Source organism: Clarias gariepinus, chromosome 24, assembly GCF_024256425.1.
Source record: "Clarias gariepinus isolate MV-2021 ecotype Netherlands chromosome 24, CGAR_prim_01v2, whole genome shotgun sequence".
Classification (NCBI taxonomy): domain Eukaryota; kingdom Metazoa; phylum Chordata; class Actinopteri; order Siluriformes; family Clariidae; genus Clarias; species Clarias gariepinus.
The window spans coordinates 18,957,454-18,981,895 of NC_071123.1; the positions used below are offsets into that span (position 1 = coordinate 18,957,454).

At 38.6% G+C, this 24,442-nt stretch overlaps 1 protein-coding gene across 5 annotated transcripts in view; it reads left to right on the forward strand.

The window, feature by feature from the left end:
* lrch2 (leucine-rich repeats and calponin homology (CH) domain containing 2) overlaps positions 1–24,442 on the forward strand; it is a 78,212-nt gene extending 53,770 nt beyond the window's left edge. For 4 of the 5 annotated variants that reach the window (XM_053485144.1, XM_053485146.1, XM_053485145.1 and 1 more), the window contains 4 exons: positions 5,687–5,799; positions 12,848–12,985; positions 18,142–18,219; positions 23,280–24,442. In XM_053485144.1, coding sequence (XP_053341119.1) covers positions 5,687–5,799; positions 12,848–12,985; positions 18,142–18,219; positions 23,280–23,399 — 449 coding nt within the window. In that variant the 3' untranslated portion in view covers positions 23,400–24,442. Of the gene's footprint in view, positions 1–4,497; positions 4,779–5,686; positions 5,800–12,847; positions 12,986–18,141; positions 18,220–23,279 lie in introns of those variants that run through there. The other variant, XM_053485147.1, reaches the window with a different exon arrangement.

Consider the following 24,442-nt stretch of genomic DNA (forward strand, 5'->3'; position numbering starts at 1 on the left):
CAAATGCTATAGTGAAAATGACTCTCATGAGGACTGTGCCAGGAAAGGAAAAAGGATCCGACGATTTACATAAATGATTCTTGGAGTTCAAAAGGCAGACATACACCATATTGCCAAAGGTATTTACTCACCTTTCTGGAAAATTGAATGCTCCCAACTTTGTGGGAAAGGTTCGAGGATGTCCCCTTCCTGTTCCAACATGCGCACACCAGTGCAGAAAGCAAGGTCCTGACCTCAACCCGATAGAACACCTTTAGTTTGAATTAGAGCAGAGACTACGAGACAGGCCTTCTCCTCCAATATCAGTGTCTGACCTCATGAATGCGCTTTTGGAAGAGTGGTCAAAAATCTCCATAAACACACTCCTAAACCTTGTGGAAATCCTTCCCAAGAAGAGTTGAAGCTATTATAGCTGCAAAGGGTGGACCAACATCATATTAAACCCGATGACTTGAGAATTGAATGTCACTCAAGTTCACATGCATGTGAAGGCAGGCGAGCAAATACTTTAGGCAATATGGTGTGTTTCAACATCAACTGTTCACGGGAGACTGTGAGTCAGTTAAAACACTTGAGACACTTAATCAGCATGGCTACTACAGCCCTTTGCAGTGACATGCCGTGCTATCTGGTGCCGTGGTAACAGGACAGTGACCTAAAGTACACCACTAAGTTATGCAAGAGTTATTTATCCACGAAGGACATTGATCAAGTGCTACATCAGATAACTTGACCACAATCATCTGATCTAAATCCAACTGAGATGGTTTGGGATGAGTTGAACTGGAAAGTAGAGGAAAAGCAGCCGACAAGTACTCACAACTTTTGGAACTCCTTCAAGATTATTGGAAAACCAATCCAGGTGACGACCTCATGAGGCTGAGAGAATGCCAAGAGTGTGCAAAGCTGCCATTAAAGCAAAAAGTAAAACATTTTCTGCGTTATTTGGTGCATTTTCGTTGAATAAATAATTCCATATAATTTACATTGTTGAAAACAACAAAAATGAAGAAAGATAATTGAATAAGGTGTATATATCTTTTAGCAATAACACTATTATGACCACTAACTGGTGATGAGAATAACATTTATCGTTTTGTTGCCATGGCACCTTGAAGTAGGTTGGATTTGGTAGGTAGCAAGTGAACATTCGCTTCTAAAACAAGTCTGATCAATAGAGGCCCCACCTTGCAACTTGCAGGATTTAAAGGATTTGCGATTGACGGCTTGGTGCCAAATACCACAGCACGCCCTCAGAGGTCTATTGGAGTAGCTACATGCCTCAACGGGTCAGGGCTGTTGCAGCAAAAGGTTGAGGCCTAATCAATATTAGGCAGGTGGACATAACATTACTGATTGGAGCATATGTATATCATAATTTACAGATGAATATATACATGTCGTTCTGTAATTCTGGGTACGTTCCATGTCCATTTATAAGTAAATTGATTTTTTTTTGTACATATACTATATTTAGTATTTATAGTATATTTTAGTATTATATTTTACCCATTAAAAGAACACAAACATCATGTGCAACATCTGAGAGATTATTATACATGAGTCATGTATCCTGTAATGATCTACCGTATACTCTTATGTGTTACAGGTTCTTTATGATTTTAATTACGTTATTTGTTCAACTATGATGTCAAACTGTTCATGAAAAAGAGAAGTGGTCAGCCAGAGGGGCCTACCACTGAAATTATAGGTCAATATAAGGAAATGGTTACCCAATAGTGTACATAATCATTCATCATTCCTGCATCATTTCTGTTATCAGTCTACATACAGTACATCACAGCACACATTACTTATATGGGTACACCTTAACTTTCTTCCTTAATACATTTTTAAAATCCAATGGTAACATTTCGAATAAATAAAAAAGAGGATACACATGGATTGTTGGGATGCTGATCCTGCAAAAAGGGGAGTCGATTTGAAGAAGTGATGAGAAACCCGAAATGTACACCACAGAATAATACAACTTCATGTGATGCTGCTCACTTGGCATTGGGACACATCATGCTTGAGTTGTAGGACAGATTGATTTCTATATAATGTATACGGCCAAAAGTTTTTACACACTTTCCAATCCTATGGCCTTTCCTGATTTTTATTTATTTCTACACTGTAAAACAATTCTAAAGGCGTCTAAAATATGCAGTAATCTCCTCTAAACAGTCGATATTGAGATGTATCTGCTGCTTCTGCTCTGTAAAGCCTTTGTAACGCCTAATTACCTAATCTGAGGTGCTGTTTGTTAATTGGTGATTTCTGAGGCAGGTGACTCTAAATGAACTTCTCTGCAGCAAAGGAAAGTTTTGGTCTTGCTTTACTGGGAAGGTCTTCATGAGAGCCAGTTTCATCATGGAGCTTGATGGGTTTTGCAAATGCACTTGACAATACTGTTCTTGCAAGAGCTATTCCAGAACATTTGACCTTTGTGTCTTAAAATAACAACTGACTGTTCACTGCAACTGATCACAAACTTTTGAGCGGTAGTGTACATCCATCCATCCATCCATCCATCTATCTATCTATCCATCCATCTATCTATCTATCTATCTGTCTATCTATCTATCTGTCTGTCTGTCTGTGTATGTATCTAAACAATTTTCTGTCTCTTTTCATTCCAACAGCCTCTTCAGGTGTTTCACGCCTCACCTTACATTTGAAGACCGTTTATTTATTTAAACAAATAACTAACTGTTCCACTGAGTCTCCATAACTGTGACAATGCTTAAGCTGACTTGCGATCTCAGACACAGATTTATCATTTTCTACTCCATAACTCTAGCTATTTCTAGCTGCCCCACTATTTATTGTATAGCTGTGTAAGTTTATCCACTATGATTTTTTTGACATTCTATGTATGGATGATCTTGGCTTTCAAGCTATTTTAGGTTTGGCTACATTTTGGTTAGAATAAAAGTCAGCTGGCAAACTCTTTTTTGATAGACTTTGACAGCCATTGAATGCACTTTTACATTCAACTTTTTTATCCTAAGCACTGAAAGGTAACATATTTAGCAATTTCGGCTAGGTTGCACATCTTAATTTTTTAGATATCCGTGTTGTCATTGTTCATCTGTCAAAAAAAGCTATTCTGACAAGCTGATCAGTCCTACGTTCTGCGCAGCTGTCTGCACCCAGTCTCTTTCGTTTCTACCAACGGTGCACTGAACATGTTACATGACTGGCGGTTAGAATTTTGCACGCTATTATCAAGGCATATGTTTGGGAGAAAACAAGCTTATTAAATTTATATTGCTCAGACAACTATACAAGGGATTCCAGTTTCTTAAACATTGGCTCGCCCCAGGCAAGCATTAATGTCAGGGAACAGGTGATGTTTTAAGTGCCGCTGATAATTCTCCAGCCTCTCTTCAGGCACCATTTGGTATAATTTCCTAGAAGTAGAATAGCGCATTTCTAATGAACAGTTGCCAGGTCTGTCTAATATTAAGCAAGACGAAACCACACACGGTTCTATTTGTTCAATTGGATGATCTTGGCTTTCAAGCAACTTTCAGGTGTGGCTACATTTTGGTTGAAATAAAAGTCAGCTAGCAAACTCTTTCTTGATAGACTTTGGCACACCTACACTAGGCACTTATAAGTTTCTATGGTGCAAAAGGTTAAGTCACTGTAAACTCTCTCTTGTCATTTTAATGAAACCCATCAAAAAAAATTATTTAATGTGCACCAAGCAACATGCACCATGGATATTGATGTTTCCAAGAAATATTAAAAACCTCAGACCAGCCTGCACTAGTGAGTAAGATTAATCATAAAAGAAAGCCATAATCCTTTCTTAATGTGTTTGTTTTATTTAATTAAAATGCAACCTGTTTGGGAGGTTCTGTGGAACCCAGTTCTAAACGATTGAACAAAACATTGCTGTTGCTCTCGTCATGACCTAGTGGTCCATAATAGCATCTGTGGCACTGTGCCATTCCTTGTAGTTCAAAGGTTAGCTTTTGCATTGTTCATTATCTGCTCCTCATCATATTTTGAAAATTCTAAGGAAGGTGTGACAAAAAATAGAACTTCCCATCGTAGATGGTGTTTTCCTGTTTTTATGTTGTTCGAATGCCAGGATGCATCAGCATTTCTTTCTCTTTATTCAATGGTCCCAAGTTTATTCCTTAATGACAGAACTTAACACTTCTGCCCTCAGTGAGATGTCAGAGCAGGGAAATTATGATGGTGTGCAGAACAGATCAGACGTACAATATCTGTGCAGAATGCACAATGAGAGATATGATATATTATCGATTATGTGTTGGCTCAAATAATACACTCTGCATTGAATTATAATTGCATAGGATAATTCATAAGGTTAAGGAGCTTCTTATTTATATAACGTTTTTATATAAAAACCTTTCAGCCATAACCCTAAAAACATTGCCTAATATTGTGTCAGTCCCCATAAGTGAATGCTTGATGTTATCTAACGCACAACAATATTATTCCATATTTTTTTTTACTGGGGCAACAGGTTCAACAAACATTTACATGAACACAGGGGAGCTTTGGGTTGCACCGAAGTAGGAGTTTTAGTCATGGGGAGTTGCCTAACAAAATAGTCTTTAACAAGGGAAGTTCTATTCAGTCATCAGTTGGTCGTTATAAAGCCTTCTTGGGTCCAAAATACATAGGAAATATTCATATTATGTAAGGAAAAAGGCACATAATTCTGGACTTTTTCCCCACACAGTATACAGTCAAGTGCAACGGTTAGTGGCCCTATTTTAATTAAATTAATTAATTAATTACTTAATTAATTAAAAAAATTGCATGTGTGTGTAAAAATATTCTAATTGTAACAGGTATTGCATCGATAAGCAACATACTATATATCATTTTTCACCGAATGACCCAGTCAATGTCCAGACCTCTACCCAATTGAAATGCTTTTGCAGGACTTAAACAGAGCTGTGCATAAGCGGTTGTCCAAAAACCTCAATGAACTGAAGCAATGTTGTAAAGAAGAACAGATCAAAAACGTTGTAAGAGACTGATAGTCGTACAGGAAACGATTACATCAAGTTGCTTAAGGTGGCAACTTTATTGCATTACTTCATTGCTGCTAAGTGTAGATGTACAAGATGCTGAACCATGGGAGTGCTGATTTTATATATATATATATAATAGTTGAATAAACAGTGAAAAAGAAATAATATTTTCTTGTTCGTCTGAGGTTGTATTTTGCCTTATAAAAAGACCCTGGGGCAGGAGTAGCTCATTAGTTAAGGTGTTGGTCTACTGATTGGTTGGTCCCAGGGTTAAACGCCAGCACCAACAAGTTGCCGTTGCACTTAAGCAAGGCCCTTAACCCTCAACTGCTTAGATGTATAATGATATAAAAATTTAAGCCGCTCGGGCTAAGGCCGTCGGCTAATAGCTCTCTATGATAAAATTATTTTTATAAAATTTTACACACATACACACACGCAAAATAATTAATTAATGAAAAGACGGAGCACTGACTTTTACATATTTCTGTACATTTTTGCCAGTGCATGTTTTTTCACAAAATGAAAAGAAATTGTCATACTTCCCCCAAGCAACCAATAGTTTCTGTGTAAATTCCTTTATTTGAATAATTTATTAATATTTAAGATTATTTCATGCATTAAACAGCATTTCACTTCACTTTTTGTAAACCATGTTACAGCGTTTTCCCGGAGCAGTCGCCAGGAGCTTGGCTCGACAGACCCCAGCTTCACGATGAGGAGAAAGATGGAGCATCTCAGAGAGGAAATGGAACAGATACAGCTCCTGCGGCAGGTCAGCAGTCCCAAAACAATGTTGGAATGACCAGTTTGAATGGATAGTTGGTTTTATGCTAAAAATTACATACAAAGCCACTTTGGGGAAAATATGCACCATATTATGTTTCCTGTGGATTGCTGTGTTTCATAGCTGACATTGTTTTACAGAATTTAGTGCAGGTAATGTTCTGCCTCTAAATCTACATTACTGGTTTAGTTTCTTTTTGTCTTAATTAATTCATCTATAGTCAAATGCTATATTGTTTCTAAAGAAAAACATTTGCTACAGTTCTTATCTAAGATGAGATGTACAGTAAGTGGTGAAAAGAACGAATCCACTAAACAGTAGGTATATAAATGGTGCACATTTGCATCACGCGACGCTACGTGTCATGTCTGCATAGAAAAGTGTGTCCTCCCATCATACGTAAGTCAATAGCAAAGTGGGTGTGTTATAATTAGACTCATTTAAAAAACAAATTGCACATAAAATAAAAAAAAAGGACAAAAGAACCAGTAAGGCCACCACAACAAAAAGGTGATGACTTATTTGTAGCTCTGAGAAACGATTCATCAAAGAGTTACAGAGAATTAGGATGTTGAATATATCTGCATCACAGATGGGAAACGGATTGATTGTGTTTTACACAGCTTATCTGATTTGGTGTCTCAAATGACCAGTTAATTTATTATCTTTTATACACATTCAAAAAACATAGCTGTAACTTTTAAAGAGAACAAGTCTCCAACATCCGTGTGGGCATCCTGCCACATATGAATCAACTGGGAACAAAGACGTTTCCTTTCCTGTGAACCCAGATGTAACGTGAAGGATTACACTCCTTGGTTTATTTTCTTTTTCCTTTTAACAAGCTTGGTAAGACACAATGAAGCTTATGTAAACCATAAGCATAGTATTCGTAGTATAGTATAGTATATCCAAAGGCTTCGCAATCCATCCTTATTAATTGATTACAAAAAAACAAAAAAAACAAACATAGGATCAGTTTAATTTAGAATAGTGCAGGAACCGAAAATAAATAAGTATACCAAAGCATTACACTTTTAAAATGCAACATGAAGCCTACATTTTCAGTAACTTACACATGCAATGCCATTTGCTTTAATGTTATGGACATTTTCCATTCTTCCAGTAATCCCAAAACTATAAATGCCTTATAGATCTGTTTTATATAATTTGTAGGCACTTATTTTATATTGTTTACGCTGATTAGACCAGAGATGTCAAGTTACTAAGTGCAAATACTTCGTTACCCTACTTAAGTAGACATTTTGGGTATCTACAGTATACTTTACTGGAGTGATTATTTTAAAGACTTTTTACTTCTACTCCTTACATTTTCACGCAATTATCTGTACTTTCTACTCCTTACATTTAAAAAAAAACTCCTATTTAATTTTAGCTTGTCATTCAAAAAACAAACAAACAAAAAAAAACATCCGGATAAATCATGCCATCCGGATGGAGCGAATTTGATTGTGGTTGGATGAGAAGTATAAACATACCATTCCGACACCCTATTGGTTGGTACGCAATTCATCGCACCTGCGCATGACGTCACGTCACACACTCCAGCAAGGACGTTTGAATAAATTAGCATTTTCGGTTGATAAGGTTGTGATAAGTAGACGTTTTTTGATTAATCTCTTGTATTAATCATTCATTCTGACGGCACTAATGTTTATTGTAGACAACCATACAAGGGTAACTGTTACTAAGCCTGCCCATAGCCACTCCTACACTAATTTTCTTTTATGTTGCCCTCACAGATTCCTGCAGCTAAGCTTGGATGTACAATTACATTCCAATAAAGGTTACCGATGACACGCCTCTGAAGTTTGACTTTTTGCACCATTTAAATACTTATAGGGAACTAGTTATCATATCTTCTTCTCCATAAAACATGTTAATGCTCAGTAGTACACATATATGGTTCTTTAATGTATTTCCATTGTACTAAAATGCATTCTTTTTCAATTGCCATATACAGTATCCCAAATCACTATGGCCGTTAAAAAATACAACAAAAAAACAACAACACATTTTATCCTAAGCTTTTATCCTTAATGATTTTTCCCCCTCTTGTTACTTTTACTTTTATACCTTAAGTAGTTTTGAAACCAGTACTTTTACACTTTTACTTGAGTAGAAAGCTTGAGTTGATACTTCAACTTCTAAAGAAGTCTTTTTAAACCCTAGTATCTATACTTTTACCCAAGTAATGAATGTGAATATTTTTGACACCACTGGATTAGACATAACATTAAATCCACTGAGGGGTAATGTGAATAATAAAAGGGGTAATTTATCTCGTTACCATGGAACCTGTGATATTAGGTAGAACAGTAAGTTCTTAAAATAATATGTTAAAAGAAGAAAAAATGGGCAAGCATTTGTCTCAGGGATATGAGCATGTTTGACAAGGGCCAAATTGTAATGGAGAAACAAACGAGTCAGGGCATCTCCAAAACAGCAGGTCTCTGATTAACATTTAGATTATACCCTAAGCTGGTTTATGTTGTGGTTACCAGATTGATGCTCATCATACAAACAAAAGTTAGCGGTATTGTAGGTGGTGAGTATATTGAATATGACTAGAGTCAGCTAGTTAAAAAACAATTTAAAAAAAGAATCACAGAAATTAAACACAAATTCCCCACCAATAAAGCTTATATAATATCTCTAAAATGTGTGATCTAATCCTGAAATTATGAATGAATGAAATAATGATTTTTTTTATATATATCCTTAAAGAAATAAACTTAATTTTGGTATATTTTTCTCGTGATTAAACGAGCAGGCGGGGACAGTGGCTTAGGGGCTAGTACTGTCACTTTGCACCTCCAGGGTCCAGGTTCGATCTCTGGCCAAGTTTGATTCTCATCTCTGTGCATGGAGTTTGCATGTTCTCCCTGTGCTTGTTGGGTTTCCTCTCCAGTTTTCTCCCACAGTCTAAAGGCATGTAGATTAGGCTAATTAGCGTAGTGTGTGAATGAGTGTGTGAGTGTGTTTAAGTGTGATGAAACAATGTGCGCATCCCAGTGGAAGACACAATTTTAACATCAGCAGATAAGTAGTCAAAGAAATGGCCGGATTGTAGAAAAAAAAAACATTGTACAGTATCTGGGTGGATGATGTTTCTATGTTTGTTTAGTTACGCCAGGTAGTAGTTAGTACACGGTTCATGTCTAATTTGTTATTACATATAATATAATGCTCACTAAAGTCACATTGTGTACAAGTTCCCATATATTACCATAGTTAAGCAAGTTGGAGCTAGAATAATTGGAAGCATCACACCAAAAATGTTTGGAGGAATAGATTCTGAAGAAGAGACATGCCTCTTAGAATGTGTAAACAGTTACACAATGGGGCTAGTCATAAGATCGTAGACTGTAATTGTTGACATAACCAATCCCATTCTATTTGGATGGAGGCCAAGTTACAGTGCAATCCCAAGAAAATAGTTTGTCAATATTGCCATAAGCATTTTTGAGACCTAGAATGAAGATTGGGACATCTGCAAAAATGACTTTTCCCTCAACCCTGTGTAGGATTGGGCCTTTAACCCATATCATTAAAAGCACTGAGATGACATGCATAACATTGTCTATCTCATTTTAAAGACATTCCTGATAAGGGATAACATATGGCGGCCAGTAAACAGTTAACAAAGATGTGTTTAAAGTTTTTTCAAAGTAGATGTGTTGAAAACTGGAAAAAACTTTATTGAGGGCTAAATTCTCAGAGCATGTCCAAAACAGCATGTCTTGTTGGATGCTCTTGTGGCTCACTGCTGAGCAAAGGATTTCATAGAAGAGTTACGGTAGCATAAATTGCTGAAAAAATGAACCCAGGGCATGCTAGAGCACTTAGTGCAAGGCAGCTTAGTGTGTATGGGGCTGTTTGTTGGAAACTGATCCTATGGTGACTATACTATGCTAACCCCAGGCCATGGAGCAATTGAAAAAGATGGCCTGGTCTAATGAATCCTGTTTTCCTTTTTACATCATGTGGACTGCTGGGTCCTTGTGCATCCCTTACCTAGGAAACAAATGGCACCTTGATGCACTATGCAAAAAAGACAAACTGGTGAAGACAGATTAGATTAGATTCAACTTTATTGTCACTGCACATATACTGCCCACAATAAAAGGCCACCCTGGAATGTGCAGTTTTTTGCTTTTTTGGGGGTCTGGGGACTCGACCGGTCAGTATCTGGTGTGACCACCATTTGCCTCATGCAGTGCAACACATCTTCTTCGCATAGAGTTTATCAGATTGTCAATTGTGGCCTGTGGAATGTTGGTCCACTCCTCTTCAATGGCTGTGCGAAGTTGTTGGATATTAGTGGGAACTGGTACACGCTGTCGTATACGCCGGTCAAGCACATCCCAAACATGCTCAACTGGTGACATGTCCGGTGATTATGCTGGCCATGCAAGAACTGGGACATTTTCAGCTTCCAAGAACTGTGTACAGATCCTTGCAACATGAGGCCGTGCATTATCTTGCTGAAACATGAGGTGATGTTCATGGATGTATGGCACAACAATGGGCCTCAGGATCTCATCACGGTATCTCTGTGCATTCAAAATGCCATCAATAAAATGTACCTGTGTTCTTCGTCCATAACAGATGTCTGCCCATACCATAACCCCACCACCACCATGGGCCACTCGATCCACAACATTGACATCAGCAAGGCGCTCACCCACACGACGCCACACACGCTGTCTGCCATCTGCCCTGAACAATGTAAACCGAGATTCATCCGTGAAGAGAACACCTCTCCAACCAGACGCCATCGAATGTGAGCATTTGCCCACTCAAGTCTGTTACGCCGAACTGAAGTCAGGTCAAGACCCCGATGAGGACAACGACCATGCAGTTGAGCTTCCCTGAGACGGTTTCTGACAGTTTGTGCAGAAATTGTTTGGTTATGCAAACCAATTGTTTCAGCAGCTGTCTGAGTGGCTGGTCTCAGACGATCTTGGAGGTGAACCGGTTGGATGTGGAGGTCCTGGGCTGGTGTGGTTACATGTGGTCTGCGGTTGTGAGGCCGGTTGGATGTACTGCCATATTCTCTGAAACGCCTTTGGAGACGGCTTATGGTGGAGAAATGAACATTCAATGCACAAGCAACAGATCTGGTTGACATTCCTGCTGTCAGCATGCCAATTGCACGCTCCCTCAATGCTTGTGGCATCTGTGGCATTTTGCTGTGAGACAAAACTGCACATTCCAGGGTGGCCGTTTATTGTGGGCAGTAAGTATAAGGTACACCTGTGCACTACTCATGATGTCAGATCAGCATCTTGATGTGGCACACCTGTGAGGTGGGATGGATTATCTCAGCAAAGCAGAAGCGTTCACTATCACACATTTACACTGCTTTGTGAACAATGTTTAAGAGAAATGGTAATATTGTGTATCTGATTTACGGTCCGAAACAGAGTAGTTACCGTACCAGACTGTAATACAGCTGGTTAGGATGCTCTCTACTGCACAATGATAGAAATTGTTTATCATGTCTATAGAAAGGTGATTCTTTCTCAGTAATGTCAGGAAGAAGAGACGCTGGGAAGCTTTCTTGAGGAGACTGGAGGTATTAGTGAACCAGGTTAAGTCCTCAGAAATGTGTATCCCTAGGAACTTGAAGTTAGTAACACGTTCGACCATTGTCCCATTGATGTAGACAGGGGTGTGTGTGTTACCTCCTCTCCTTCTGAAGTTCACAATGAGCTCCTTGGTCTTACTGGTGTTCAGGAGCAGGTGATTGTCAGCACACCACTCGGCCAAGTGCATTACTTCTGCCCTGTAGTTGGTCTCGTCGTTGTCATTGATGAGGCCAATTACTGTTATGTCATCAGCAAACAGTGCAGGAGGTATATGTCAAAGTAAGATACTACAGGATGTTATTTTAACATATACCACCTAAACACCAATGAAGACAAGGGACACCCCTGCATACTCATAACTACCATTTTAGCTTTTCAAAATCAGGGTCATGAAGGAAACAAAGGATCTGACAGTACATCAGAAAAGTGACCTGGGGGAAAAAACATCACTGGCTCTGTAACAAATCTGTCTAAAGGAATACTGTGGAAACGCAGGCGTGTTCAAAGCATGTCCATGCAACAGAATTGCTTGCTTATGTTGTCATGCTTCTAAACAGGTCTCCATAATGAGAGCCCTGCACACCTACACCCTTTGTGTGTGTAGACTATTTTGAGTCTCCAGTTTTAACAACACCAGTTTTAACAACACCATGTCCTTCAGAGGAGCCATTAAGGCAACAAACTTCCTGTGTAGGTCCTTCTTAAATTTCAGGACTGTACACTCTACAATGTACAAGACTATCAGGCCTAATTTCCAGCACTTATCCCTAATTATTTTTGTTTATTTATTTATTTATCTATTTATTTTTTAATTAGAGAGGCTTAAGGTTCCTGAAGTGTTTAAGAGCTTAAATCTAGCTCTGTGTGTGTGTGTGTGTGTGTGTGTGTGTGTGCGCGTGTGTTAATTTATTTGCTTATACCATGGGATACATGTACCGTACAATGTACAATATAGTGCTTGAAATTCTCGAAATAAGAAGGACCTCATCTTAGATGTCTTGTTCAAATAACGACCTCTAACCCAAGTGAAATATGAAACATCTGTAAAATAAATGGTCTTTTCTAATTGCTGTGTTTATGCTTATATTTAAATAATTTAAAAAAAGTTCCAAATTTGCCCGTTATGGAAACATACTATACCATGAAATACACGGCTCTTGTGAAGTCTTAAAAATCTATTTTAGTTCTTAAAAGTCAGAATTGATTGGTTTTCACTAAGTGATGTCTGGACGCCTGTTAATCATTGCTCCTTTGTTTGGCAAGGCTGACACATAAAGAGTGTTAGCTGGTATAAATGTCGACACATAATACTGTAGGATTTTATTATGTTGTAGATTCCTGGAATCACTTTGTTATGACTAATACTGTATAATCCTTAATTATAAATGATCATAGATGTGTGTCTACTTGTTGTTTTGCAGAATCTGGAGTCACGGTTAAAGGTTTTGCTGCCTGATGATGTGGGTGCTGCTTTGATGGACGGTGTTGTGTTGTGCCACCTGGCCAATCACATTCGACCTCGATCCGTGGCCAGTATTCATGTGCCCTCGCCAGCAGTGGTAAGTCTGACCATGTATTTGTCTATAGAGACAAAAAAATAATACGTAGTGCACACAGATGTCCAAGCAAAGAACTTATTGAAGCTGTGGTTGAACCAGTTGATGTCCATAATGTAACATGTAACTTCATTTGCTCTTAATTTGGGGCCAGGGGTAGCTTACTGGTTAAGGCATTGGACTTCGGTTTGGAAGATCCCAGGTTCAAACCCCACAACCACCAAGTTGCCACTGTTGGGCCCTTGAGCAAGGCCCTTAACCCTCAACTGCTCAGATGTGTAATGAGATAAAATGTAAGTCGCTCTGGATAAGAGCGTCTGCCAAATACCCAAATGTAAATGTACCAAGATTGGAGAGTTTCACCTTATTAGTGTTGTAGAGTGGCATGGTGGCCTATTGGTTAGTCGTCCCTTTGCACCTCCAGGGTCTGAGTTCGATTCCCGCCTTCGGTCTGTGTGCATGGAGTTTGCATGTTCTCTCCATACTCAGTTGGTTTCCTCCAGGTACACCAGTTTCCTCCCATCATCCAAAGACATGCAGGTTAGGCTAATTGTCTCTCTGAAGTTTTTCTGTAGTGTGTAAATGACATGTGGGCGTTGAGCGGGCAGCCCAACCCTTTAAGTAACTGCCACATAAACGATGGAAATATCTCCAGGGTGGGGAGTAACCGTCCACGTGCCATTCGGCACCAAAATACCAAAAGAAATTTCTGTCGTAGTAACAACTGACAACGCGAAGGACGATAACATCAGTGCAACATTTGTCAGTAATGAAGGGTCTCACTACTGTGAAAAACGAACAAAAATCCTTCATTATTTAATGATAAATGTTCCATAGTGCAACAATCAACCTTTAGATTTTATTTTGGGTTGCACAATGTACACCTGGTAACATCTTTTCCAAGAGGTACACAAAAACAAGTGAGGAATGAAAAATGATGGATGCAGCCATGCAGAACATTTAAAATGCTCACGAAAAATGTTGCCCTTGTTGTATTTGGCAGATTTTCTTTAAGAGCTTAAAACAACACCGATTACTAGACTAGATAGCATCAATCTTTTGATTGACATCCCTGTAATTTTATAGAAATATTTTCACAAGTTCATGGACTAGAAAACAGATTGAGAGTTATAAGGTATGTTTCATACAAGTGAAAAACACTGGGCTTGAGCATGTCTTTAATAGACAGTGATGATAAAAGACTCTTTCTTTGGGTGTTTTTCACAGTCGGTAGACAAGTCTCTTTAGGGTGCTGCGTTTTTAGAACTGTGACCTTAAATGCCTACTTTCTGTAAGCTGTTAAGGTCTTAACGACCATTCCACAGGTGCATGTTAATTAATTGATTATGGTTAATTGAACATGCATGGAAAACATTGTTTAAACCCTTTACAATGAAGATCTGTTAAGTTATTTGAATTTTTACAACATTATTATTGAAATACACAGTCCTGAAAAAGGGACGTTTCTTTTTTTGCTGAGTATAGTACCAAAATCACATACCTTACTCCTAGCTACAGTAGTAATGTACTTGTATATCTGGGAAGGACCATTACAGATCATGTCATCGATTTAAAGAGAAATTGGCCCTGAGCTGATGGAGTGTATATATAGTATTCATAAGGCTCACTTTCTATTGTAATAATAACAGTGGGTTAAATCATATAAAGTTCTTAGGTTTTAACACGTCCTTAATGATCAGTTTGTTACCCTCATTAATGAGTATCTTTCATCTAAAACAAATTGTTTTCTTTATGCACTTCATTTATCATGGAAATATAGTGGATGTAACCTTTACGAAGGACATGTAAACCCTGAAGTAATGTCACATGCTTCATTAATTCTTACAGAGTACAAATAAATGCTTGGCAAACAGAAATCTTGGCAAAGAGCTATGTGGCAGTACCACTGAAATGTTGTCTGCAGATGCCCACACTTAAAAACAAATAAATTAAAATGCTCGGAACTGCATTTTGTGTCCCCAATTTGAGACATCTTCGTTTTCCCTAATTAATTTAATTTTTCATATTAATTCTCATACCAGGGTCATGAGTGAGAAATGAATATTATTTCTTACAGGACTTAAGTTCGTATATAAGGCATAACTTATTAACTTTGCATATCTTTAGTTCTTATTACTAGGCATGCTTATTATTATAAGGCATGCAGTCTTATAATAATTGTGCATGAGGTCCTAAATGCTCTCAGGTCAAATAGCTGCCCATTATTTTTGGCAAAATGCATCCAGTTAATTTTTTTGGTTGGCTTATATGAACTGCACATTTGAGATATCCACAATATGGTTTATTGCTATTGAGGTCAGGAGAACCTTCAGCCTTTTCTGCTGTAGCTATTGGAGGGTCAACTCAGCCTTGTGCTTTGGATCATTTTCATGTTAAAACATCCAAGAGTGTCTCATGCGCAGCTTTCATGCTATAGAATGCAAATTGCCTGCCAGTATTTTCTGATAACATGCTGCATTTATCTTTTCATCAATTCTGACTAACTTCCCTGTGCACACATTTCCAAAGCATTAGAGATCCACCATCATGCTTTACAGTGGGGATGATGGTGTTCTTTTACTCTCCAAACATAAAGTTAAATTTTGGTCTCATCACTTCAAATGACTCTGCTCCAGAAGCAGCGAGACATGTCTAGGTGCTGTCTGGTGTACTACAAGCGTGCACTTTTGTCGCATGGGCGCAGTAACGGCTTTCTCCTGGCAACTCACCATGCAGATCATTTATGTTCAAGTACTTCCTTATTGTGTCTCCTTGAAACACCACCACCACTTTTTTTCCGGAGCAGCCTGTATTTCTCTCAAAGTATGTTTTATTTTATTTTTTTCTCGAACAATTCTTTTCGCAGTAGTGGGTGAAATCTTTCTTGGTCTACAGAATCTCACAAAAGTGGGTAAAGCCCACACATTTCAGCAACTATTTTATTAGATGACTTTAAAAGACCATACTATACAGAAATCATTTGGGTATACTTTAGAGTAGTCAGTGTGCAGCTTGTATAGCAGTACAGATTTACCGCCTCCAACAATAAAGACTTTTCCATATTGTCTAAATAACTGGCAAGACCCTAAGTGAACATGTCAAAACTGTCTCCAAAGTGTCAATATTTAATGTGAGCGCCATTGTTATCTAGCACGGCCTTAATCCTCCTGGGCCTGGAATTCACCAGAGCTGCAGATATTGTTGCTGGGATTCTCTTTTACTCCTCCATAATGATATCACGAAGCTGCTGGACAGATGTTAGACACACGCTGCTTCACCACCTTTCGCTTGAGGACCCTACAGGTGCTGAATAGGGTTCAGGTCTGGAGACACACTAGGCCCTTGACAAACCCATGAATGACAATGAACATGATAAATAGGACATATGAATTTGCATGGTTAAAGATGTACAGCTTTTATCAATTAGTGTGTATTCACTTTTGTGCCAGTGTATTGCTGTATGTTAAGTTATTTTCAGAGAACAGTAAATCTGTACTGTTATACAAGCCGCACATTGACTACTCTAATATATTCAAGTTTCATTTCTATGGTATTGTTCTTTCAGAACAAGTAATAAAATGTCTGCTGAAATTAGAGGGTGTATTTACTTTTGTGAGTGGATGTACGTGACCATGGCTTAGTATCAACAGCACCTCTTATTTTCCTAATCCTTATCAGACTGTGAACAGTACTCACTGCCATTTTCAAGTGTTGAGAGATCTTTTCATGTACATTTCCTGCTATTTACCCTATTATGCAGGTCCATTGGCAGTTCTTTCGTCTTCCCTATGGTGCAGTATCCAGTCAAATCATTGCGTCACATCATGAGCTGAGGAACTCACTGACTATTTATGCACAGACACTGATACAATTTCATTGAGTCACATATAATAGTCCCTATAATAGCCTATAATAGCCAATTAAACCTGTGTGTGTCAACCTGTGTTTTATAATGTGGCCTAACATTCAAGGATGTGTAAACTTTTGATCAGGATTGTTTGGGTGATCTCAGTTATCATTAGGTTTTAAAAAGAAGTCCAACTACTACTCTTGATGTGACCACGATTCTTAAATAAGAAAAAGATCTTTTGCATTATTAGTCATATTTCCAAAATAAATAGCAATGTATAACAATTTCTTTGAGTATGCAAACATTTGAACACTTGAGTTTGTATAAAGTATATACACTTGTGTTAGAAGCCGTCATTGACGGTTACAGAGTTTTTAGAAATAGTTAAAAGGTTAAAACTATTATTATTTCAGGTAAAGGGCCACGGGCATGTCTGTCTGTCTTTCTGTACGGAAGAAACTCTCTGTCTAACTTATTAATACAAAGAAATTAAATTAAGTAAGGTTGAGTTTCCTACACCTTGTTTTATGCTAAGTCGTAGTTTGTTCATCATCAACAGCCAAATACACTTCTTGTTAAATGTAGTTTATTACATCCTGCTCATGACTGTTCATAAAGCACTTTTATTTAACATTTTGATTTAAGCGTATAAGAAGGTCTGCAACAAACTGGTTATAAACTTCCTGCAAGAAGAATAAACACACATTGATCTGTTCCTACATCTTTGAAGTTTATATTTTCATAGTGTACTTGCCTTTTTTTGGAGTAATCCATGCTGTGTTGTGCGTTCGTTTCTGTTTTGTGAGAATTTGGGGGCTTTGTAGGGGTATTCCAGTCATTTCGGTGTCTTCTGCATAATCAGTGTATTTCCTGCAATCTATCATGGTCATTGGCTCTGTTGAGTGACACTGATATGGAAAAGATAATTGCCCACCACAAGGGCAAAAGCGCTATAGTCGTCTTTAAAGAAAAGGGCTGACTGCTGTGACGTAATCTGGCACATAACTGCTCATAACTGTCCTTCTACTTAATGTTATGATTTCATTTATGGTGCAGAGTTACCTTCAGGCGAATACCGAAGGACAGGCAAAGTGTCATTAAATTCTGTGAAGATATACAGACATGGATATACAGACATACAGACTTAAATTTTTCAGAGACTGGTTTCTGTTCCTCCAATGTTTAAAAATGTACGTAAAGATATCATTGAAATGCGTTCTGACCAATGTATAGACAAAAACCTCACTTTTATTTATATAAATAATTGCATTGTTAGATGGGTTAACTGCATATGGATGTCTCTCCACAGCCAAAGTTGAGCATGGCAAAGTGCCGGAGGAACGTTGAGAATTTCCTAGATGCTTGTAAGAAGCTTGGAGTGCCACAGGTAAGCATTCATATTTAACCTTCTCACTTGCACTTACTTTCAAAGAGTCCTTTATCCTAATCAGGGCACTGCTGAGTTGAGAGCCTATGCTAACACTATATGTGAGGTCTAATGGTAATATGCATACACACACACTGACACACTTATTTAAACCCAGGAAGGAGTTATCTTGGCCAGTCCATCTACTGGCATGTTTCTGAGAGGGGGAAACCCACTGCATCATAAGATTAACTGTTTCTCTTTTGATTTGTATTCCTTGTATTTGTATTTGTTTTGTATTTTTTAAGGTTAAGTCTGTAACATTAATGCTCCTTATTTACATACACATCTGGCAATTACACCACCAAGTGTCAAAATGAAAGAGAATCATCATCTAAAGTGCATCTTTTAGAGTCATGATTCTAGTGACAGTGAAACACTGAAACAGGATGCTACACTTACAGCATGGAAGATGGAAAACAAGCTGCATATCTACATAGAAAAAATGTTTATACAGTGGAGTTACAGAAATTATTGTACATTTACAGTTTGTACCAACTTAGAGAACTTCCTGTTCTGATAAACTGATCATCATCATGGTGTTGTCAGTGGTGAAGTTTTTACACAAAAAAAAAGGCATGCGGGTAGGTGGGGTCCATTTCATTTTCTTTTCACATACTGAGTCATTCAGCAGACTGTATCAGACCAAACAATCACCTGTTGTTAGAGGATATTTTTATCTGTACGACTAAGATGTCCACAAATAATAAAATAGAAATAAAAAAGTTTTAGATGAGAGTCCAAGTTATGTCTCAAATCTTTTTTTTTTCAGTACAGGTCTTGGAAATTCTTGAAATCTTGAAAAAAAAAATGATCAACAGCTGTATTACAGTTTGTTTGTTTGGGCCCAAGCACTATGACATCAGCCGTATGTCGTCATAGTGTGCCAAGGGCCCTTTTATTTTCCTAAGAATAGTTTTTTACTTTTTTCCAACATTTGGGGCATTTTAGGAGCCTTAACATGCTCAAAAACTAAAAATTGTCAGACAGGTTGGAATCTGCTGCCATTAGAATGCCTGAGAGTCTGGGCCCAGGGCGTGGCTCGGCGCCCTCACACAAGATTTTATTGCATTGCCAATACACACGTGCACACATGCATGCGAAACCCGGTACACATTTAATAACACAGCTGTAATAGTGCCTTAAACTTATGCCAAACAGTGGGTAATAACTTTCTGTGGGACATCATAATGAGTGACATCACATTGAGTGACATCATAAGCCCTACTCGGATGGGACTAGTTTTCCAGGGAGTCGGTAGAGAACTTTCTGTTTCACTGACGTACTTTGTGATTTTAATCCCGTCCGAATCTGCCATGTCTGTCTTTCTCTCACACGACCTCTGTAATAAAAATTCCAGAGCAAATTACCTACCCTTTAGCAAACTCGGCGGTCCTCTGAGAAATCTAATCCTGTCCGAATGCGAATGTCTGTGATTGCCATGTCTGTGGTTTTCGTTTGTGTTTTGGTCAACGTGAACCACCGTACTATCTCTAGCGCGCTGGTATTCAAGTTTGCGCACCAATAATGGACGTAGAATCCACTCATCCTGGACATGTGGTCCTATGCAATGCCCACATGCAAAACACAGACACTCCTATCTCCGTAATAAACACGGAGATGTTAGTCCCGTTTAAATGCATACATGAAATGACAGACGTCGTCTGAAAAAAATTCTAAATTAAACGTCGTTTGGAATACTAGTCCCGTCCAAATAGGGCTATATTTATCTAATGCTTTTTTTCCTTTTTTATCTTGGGGCTCCCTAAAGGTCTAAACATAACCCCCCTTTTTTCAAAATAATGTAATAATGTAATTGGGATATCCCCTTTAACTTCATGTGCCCACCGTGCTCACTGTCTTTCTGTTGTGCCCCAGGTGGCAATGGCACAGGGTGCTTGGGCCCGCTCATCGTTGCTTGCTCATTGTTGTTTTTAGAATGCCACCAGACACGTTAAAGAACATTGTTTTTACCACCACACATTTGTAAACAGATAAGGGTTGAACATTAAAGATAACCTTAAAGTCTAACATGACGATACACATCACACTCTGACAACAATAAATAAAATAATCAATGAAATTCAGAGATCACAATGGGTCTCACTTCGGTTACTATTTTTTATTAGTCCAGAACAAGAATCTGTGGTAGAGACTCACTAAAACATACCACGAATCCTCAGATTCCTGCTCTCGGTTAACAGAATAACAGAAGAGGAAAAAACTAGAACCCAATATGCACTTGTTGTTCACAAGTTACTGCTGACGAGTTCAAATCTAGTTGGTAGCCCTAAAGGATAAGTTGTAGGTCAACTTTTCTATTCAGCTTAGTGTGACATGAGTCTGAAACGTGATTGCCCTTTTCTGCTGTATGGGATGTTCTTCAAATATATAGTAGAAATAGGTTCTGGTTACGTGCAATTGGGCACATTAGCGACAGATGCTCCCCACTCTAAAGATCTATCAGTCATTTCTGTGGCAGTTCCATTCAGGGTCGGGATGCCAACTAGACCTGATTGTATCTCATCACTGGGGGGTTAAGAACCTTACTCAAGGGTCCAACAATGGCAGCCCAGCGGCATTGGGGCTCAAACCTGGGATCTTTTGATCAGCTGTCCATTTAAACATTTAGTCCAAAATCTACGGTACCACTGCCCCCACAAATATATAATACTAAGCAAAAACATTACAAAAGCAGAAGCCAATAGAACTGTTTATCTGGTTCAAGCCTTAAAGAAGCACTGAGGGCACAAAAATCACAGAAATGCCGAAAGATGGTTACGGGAGGAACACATCACAATTGACACTGCATATGGGGCTTTATAGCTGAAGACCAGTCAAGAGTGACCATCCACTGTGAAAAGCACCTATTATGGGCATGTGAGGCCTGAAACGTGACACTTAAGCAGGCAACTCATTTGTGCAATGAGTCTTGTTTTCTTGGAAACGTTGCATTGTAAACCACCTTACAAAGCCCTTCACATGATCTCTTTACCCTCCTGCCATCTGGAATAGGGTACTGAAGCATCTGTGCCCACATGGTCACGTGACTGTGTAACAATTTCTTCTCAACAGCTATCAGGTTTCTCTCTAACCAGAGTCTGGACAGACACCAACATAAACACACTTTTAATTTTACACTAGAACTGTTTACTGTTTGCGGGGACTTTTTTTTCTTGAATACTGTCTGTATTTTTACTTGGGAGAAGTCCTTTTCGTTATTGCTGATTTTAACACGCCTACCACCTGAAGGGTGTTCTTGATTTGGTCAACTGTTGTAAATTTGAACGGCTCAGCAGGGAACGAATTCTTGCCTCACCCACTGTAATTATTTTCTGTGGCCTTTGGGGCCTTTTGGTGTTCCCGATTTTACCAGTACATTTTTGTTTTGCACGTGATAACATAATTGGTATACATAGTTGGCATACAGAGATGTAGATATTCTTTAAGAAACATGGTGATAAATAAACACACCCTCAAACAAGAAGGTAGGCACAATAATGGTACAGGAGGGCAGGGTGACAGGGCTTCCCTGCTGAGCGTTTCGTTTTAGGTGAGGCAGGGTGGCACCGGCACATTCACAAGAAAGCCGGGTGTCAGGGCGGCTGGTTGAGCTGAACGATTAATTCCTTTTTTCATATATAAACATGCGTTCCCGTTTGTAAATTACGACAATTCACTCTCAAGTGTTTCCCTGCATTGGGATCACGCTGCATTCATGTGTACGCACAGTCCCAGATGCCGTATGAGTCATGCTCATGGCTTACGCTCACACATTGTAAAACAAAACACCATTAATTCACCATCCAGGATGGAGTTTAGTGAATGAGTCATTCATACAACTCCATCCACTTTTCTCACCCTTGAGTCCTCATTTATGACATTCCTCCGTCACTCACGTGACATGTAACACGATCTAAACAGACTAGTCTGTGTACTTGCTGAAACTAAAGTAGTGTGCCATTGTTTTTGTGAGGCAATAAAAGTCTGAGCACAAAGCTCAGTTTTATGCTCAGATTTAAGGAAAACAGGAAAAGGAAACATTTTTTATCATTAGTTTCGATCGATCTATCTATCTATCTATCTATCTATCTATCTATCTATCTATCTATCTATCTATCTATCTACTGTATCTTTCTGTCTATCTATCCATCTGTCTGTCTGTCTGTCTGTCTTTTAGAACTTAATGCAATCAGTGCTTTGTTCGGAAAAAAATGGAATCATGTGCAAGATTTGTAATTCACGTTTTAGCAAAAATCATGCAACCTTAATGGCCTGCTATGTCAGAGGCAGGGCAGAAAGGTGGGGTGACATCCTCTGCATTATTAGGTGATGCAGCATTGGGGCAGGTAGACAGAGTGATTCCCACAGTGGTATCGCAAAGCAAGTTTGCATCTTTAGTGAGTCATGCTGGCAGACATATAAATAAATTAACATATAAAAAAATGCCTTCCCAATAGTGTTTGACTGGTACTTGGTTAGTAACAGGTAGTATACTGGTACCTAGTATAAAGATCTATCTAATGAAGGACTTTTGCAAGTCGCTCTGGATAAGAGTGTACATGTATACCAAATGCCCAAATGTAACTGTAGCAAGACAGCAACAGTAGATAGAGACCTCCTCACCAGAGTCTGGAAGCAAGGCAGGTTGTACACAGGACTGGTTTGGTACATCACTTGTATACACTTGTTTATTGTGGAGACTTCCAGACTGGGCAGGTTTTTTATAGCTGAAATCCCAGAACTTAAATAGACAAACTCATTAGTGGCGAGCACAATCCAGGTCTATGGGATAAGACCGTGGCTGAGGAAGCATTGTCCAGCACATTTCCACAGCTATTTGCCAGCCACCTTTTGGGGGGTATAAAGGCACAAATAAAATATTCCTTAGCAGTTTACATCTTGAAATGAAACCTAAAATTGTGCACTTTTAGTTTATCATTTTATTGAACTATAATAAAATATCAGTGGATTGTTTAAAATCAGGGGCTTTAATTTTCTTGATGTATTTTCGTCTGCAGGACAAGTTGTGTCTGCCTCATCACATTCTGGAGGAACGAGGTTTGGTGAAGGTTGGCATCACCGTTCAAGCCTTGCTGGATTTGTCATCATCCAAGCCAACTCAGACGTCCACCATGTAGCACTCAAATTGGGACAAAGCTCCCCAGACAAGCCAGGATATTCGGGCATTCCCTAGCATCGTCCATTCTGCCTTACTTTTCTCTGAGCACTCTGCTGTTTCTTCTTCTCCTTTAGCCTCTGAATGCTGACCACAGTGAACCTTTCTCTGACCAGAAGAAAGGGCTGGAACCTTCTAGCCTTAATCCAATTTCACACAGATATATACAGTACTCGACTGAGGTAGAGGACTACCTCATCAAGTGCATTTTTCTTTTTTTTATCTATGGTTTTAAAAAAAAAATGTTTCTCAAATGCTGCACAACTCTACAAAAGGATTTGGGATTAATTGTGTTTGTGGCTGCTAAATGCTCATGTAGCTAGCCAGTACCAATTGACAAACACTGTGTAACACAAGCAGCATCCAATGTTATAATCACTTTTTTGATTTTATTTTGACCATTAAGCAGCTTTGCCACCCCAATAAATGGCAAACTTTGTGATATTTAGGCAATTCTCACGAATTTGTTCTCTCGTCATACCTCTGTTCTCCCTTATTCATTCTCTGCTAGACCCGAAGGCCCACATGGACAAAGAGAGAATTCTGACAGCTGATTGGCTGATAGGGAGCCACGGGCGGACTTTATCAGACTTTATCAGATCGGCAAAATGCCCTCTTCCTGCATGAAGCCACTCTTCTGAAGTCTGGAAGAATTCCTTGTACACATGTAAGAAGAAGACTGATTTTAAGTAGTGAAAAGTCAGGGATCAGTGTTTTTTCCTCGAATTCCTGACCAGACAATGTGAAATGTACAGAAGATATTGCGGATGGAGCAACATACACTCAAAGAAAAAAAAAAGAACCAACTTTTTTTTTCTTCTTTTTTTTAATGGATAAATGATATGAAATGCCTAGCATTGTTTGGATTATTATACTTTCATTCAATTACAAAGGTTTTAGTTAAAATACATACATTTTTCTAAATCACAGTTTTTATTTGAGTCAAGTTTGAATTCCTGATGGAATGCAGGTCTTAAGCACAGGACACACATGCACACTCCCACA